At 41.8% G+C, this 3576-nt stretch overlaps 1 protein-coding gene across 1 annotated transcript; it reads left to right on the top strand.

Annotated features, from left to right (window-relative positions):
- The first annotated feature begins 393 nt into the window (after positions 1–393).
- Positions 394–843, top strand: LOC149022779 (secreted RxLR effector protein 78-like). The gene has a single exon (XM_089147702.1). The coding sequence runs from the start codon at positions 394–396 to the stop codon at positions 841–843; it is 450 nt and encodes a 149-aa protein (XP_089003828.1).
- The last annotated feature ends 2733 nt before the right edge of the window (positions 844–3576 follow it).

Below are 3576 nucleotides of genomic sequence, written 5' to 3'. Positions count from 1 at the left end.
AAATATGGCTTGTCACGGTAACCCCTACCCTGCAAGTATACAGTGAAGAAGATACACTCAAATAGGTGAACATCAATCAGTCTTGCACTCACATAGTAATATGTAACCACCGAGACATGCATTCGTCCATTGCCCACTAATGTAAACTGAACAGTATCATTTAACGCCAACTCATAATTACTTAAACATGCAAGCCAACACCTTTGCTGAAGACCTTGATTGATTGACATGGTTGAGTGCCGTTGCAAGAAGTAACCATAGAAATACTTAAAAATTGCAGCATATATTATGAATAGTAGATCCTGAGATACGTTGAATGAGAGATGAGAGGTGCTCATTGCACATGAGATCATGTCTAAGATCCATCAGCATAAGAAGAGGAAAAAAGGCATTATGGCGGTAAAATTGGATATGAGTAAAGCCTATGATAGACTTGAATGGAGTTTCCTTAAACAAGTATCACTTGCTTATGGGTTCCCATCAAAGTGGATAGATTGGATTATGTTTTGTGTTCAATCAGTTTCCTATTCACTTCTCATTAATGGTTCGGTGGAAGGATGCATTACTCCAACCAGGGGACTCAGGCAAGGAGACCCGCTCTCCCCTTACTTGTTCATTCTTTGTGCTGAACTGCTAACTTCTCATTTAGAGCTTGTTGTGGCTCGCAGAAAACTCAAAGGCATACAACTATCCCAAGGTGGAGAGAGGCTATCTCATCTGGCTTTTGCTGATGATTTGATCCTATTTGGACAGGAGACAAAACAAGAAGCTCGAATTTTTGGCCAGATAATTCAGGAATACTGTTCCTTTTCAGGACAAGAACTCAACTTTTCAAAGACTTGAGCTCACTACAGCCCAAGTACTTCTTCTAGTATGAAGAGGGCGCTATCCAATGGTTTTCACATTACACCCACATCGGAGGCTGATCTTTATCTAGGTATTCCTCTTTTCCCAGGGAGAATGAAGAAAAAGCATTGTGTGACCCTGTTAGATAGGGTCAATCGCAAGCTTCAGGGTTGGAAAGCAAAGTTGCTATCTTATCCGGCAAAATCAGTACTAATTCAAGCAACTCTTGCAGCTATGCCAAATCATTTTATGTCGTGTTTTCACCTAACGACAACAGTGCTTACGGATCTCGAAAAATGTATGAGATCCTTCTTTTGGTCCAAAGGAGAAAGTCAGCATATTCACACCGTGAATTGGCTCACACTTTGTAAACCCAAGTATGATGGGGGTTAAACTTTAGAAACCTTCAAGCTTCAAACCTAGCTCTTCTGGCTCGGAAGGCATGGGAATTACTCAATGACACAAACTCTTTGTGGGGACGAGTAATGATTCAGAAATACTGCAAGCAAAACTCATTCATGGAAGTTCTGCCTCGACCTTTAGACTCATGGGGGTGGAAATCTATGCTGAAGGGCAGAGATATTATTAAGCATGGCATATTTCATCAAGTTGGTAATGGAACACACATTCACCCCTGGAAGTCGAATTGGATTTCTGATCAATCCCTTGATATCGGATGCTTTCCTTTTGCTTCCAATGCTCCTAATTCTGTAGCTCAGTTTATTAACCCCCCGCACTAGGGGTTGGGATAGAGATCTGTTATCCAACTGGTGGCCCAGGAGTACGGTGGAGAAAATCTTGGCTATTCCTATACCTCGATTACCCACAAATGATCGTATTATCTGGCCTTGGACAACTTCGGGGGTCTTCTTGGCAAAATTTGCTTACAGGATAACCTACCATCTTCTTCAGAGTCAACCTCTTAATCAGTTGGATTCGAAGATATGGCATAACCTCTGGCGTCTTCAACTCCATCCTCGCCCAAAGCACTTTATTTGGAAATTATTGCATCAAAAGATTCCCACTGCAGGGTTACTAACACAACGAGGAGTTTCTCGTCCCTTGCATTGCCTCTTATGAGGATACCATGACGCCTCCTTAGATCATATACTCAGGTTATGTCCTGATACTATCTCAGTCTGGAATGATCTACATTATCCTAAGATGACTATAGGTGATTCAATCTACACCAAGGTCCAGCAGCTTATATCCATTCGGTCTACCAGCATTAGCCATGAACGCATGGATATTCTTATTATTCTCTGGCTTCTCTGGAAATCATATACATCTCAGCTGAAACCTGAAGCGACTCAGCAGGGCTCAGGACGTAGTTTTGGGATTTGGAAAGGTCTTCAATTTTATTCCTCAACTTCTCAGAAGCCTACTCGGCCAATAAATAACCACATTTTAATCAAATGGTCGACACCTTCTTATCAAATTACAAAGATTAATGTGGATGGGTCACTCTTCAAAGAAAAACATAGAGCTGGGTATGGGGGTATAGCCCGTGATCACTATGGCAATATGGTTTTTGGCTTTGGTCAGGTTTCGACATGTCAGGATGTACTCACTTTGGAAGCTCTGGCACTCAGACAAGCGATGGTATGGGCGCAGGATTTTTCCTTATCCCATATAACCTTAGAGAGTGACAATCTGGCACTCATTACCATCCTTCAGAAGCGGGCCTCAGAGGTTCCATGGAAAATCTTTCCCATCATTTCAAATATTCATGGAATGGCGTCCTCTTTTGAATTTGTCTCCTTCTCCCATGTACATAGGGAAGCCAATATGGTGGTTGATGCGCTGGCCAAGGAAAACGCTACTACTCAAGAGGCTTTCTTATACACCCATACCTCCCCCCCCCCTCATATTAGTTGGCTTTTGTTTTTCGATGTTATGGAACTAGGATGTAACCGTGGCTTTGTTTTTTAATAAAGTTTCTCTTACCAAAAAAAAAAACTTGGTGCTTAAACAAACTGCATTATTGTCTCAACTTTTGAGCAACAATGATTCGCATAAAGAAGGCCACTTATGCCTGTTGTAATTATGTTTAAAACTTTATATAAATATTTTATTTATTTTAATTGTGTCTTTTATACATGGTTTTGTTTATATATGGTTTAAACTCCATAGTGACCTTATAGTGACCTATGGTGGTTGATTATATGATTTATATATAGTAAGAGCCCAGGTATTATTAATTTGCCTGAACCCTATAGTGACCTTGCCATGATTATATATATCTATATGACTTGGGACTTGGGACTTGGGACTTGGGACTTGGGACTTGGGCCGTGGGCTTTAATCCGGAAGGCCCAGTTTGAATGGGCCCTATTCTGGAAAGCTCACTACTGGGTGAATACGTGGAGATGCCATTTGAGTGGCACTCTCCTGTAGGGAGGTCAGCTGAAGGTACCTTGCTGAAGAGAGTTGAGCTGAAAGGTACCCTCACAGCCTTACCCTTTCACCGACAGCCTTTGGGGCTCTATATAAACTCCATTTCGTGCTCATTCTTGAGACACAGAATTCCTCCTCCTCTTTCTCTCTCTCTCTCTCTCTCTCTCTCTCTCTCTCTCTCTCTCTCTCTCTCTCTCTCTCTCTCTCTCTCTCTCTCTCTCCCTGTTATTCTGTTAAGCAGTGAACACAACCTGATTATACCTTGAGTAAACCTTTCTGGGGTGCAACCTTAAAGGTTTGGGCTTACTGATCTTGGGGTGAAGACACTTTTAG

This window comes from Hakea prostrata, chromosome 3 (genome assembly GCF_041222555.1).
Source record: "Hakea prostrata isolate BN-2017 chromosome 3, UWA_Hpros_2, whole genome shotgun sequence".
NCBI lineage: Eukaryota > Viridiplantae > Streptophyta > Magnoliopsida > Proteales > Proteaceae > Hakea > Hakea prostrata.
The sequence above is the reverse complement of the archived record's forward strand: the minus strand, read 5'-3'. Positions and strand labels throughout refer to the sequence as shown.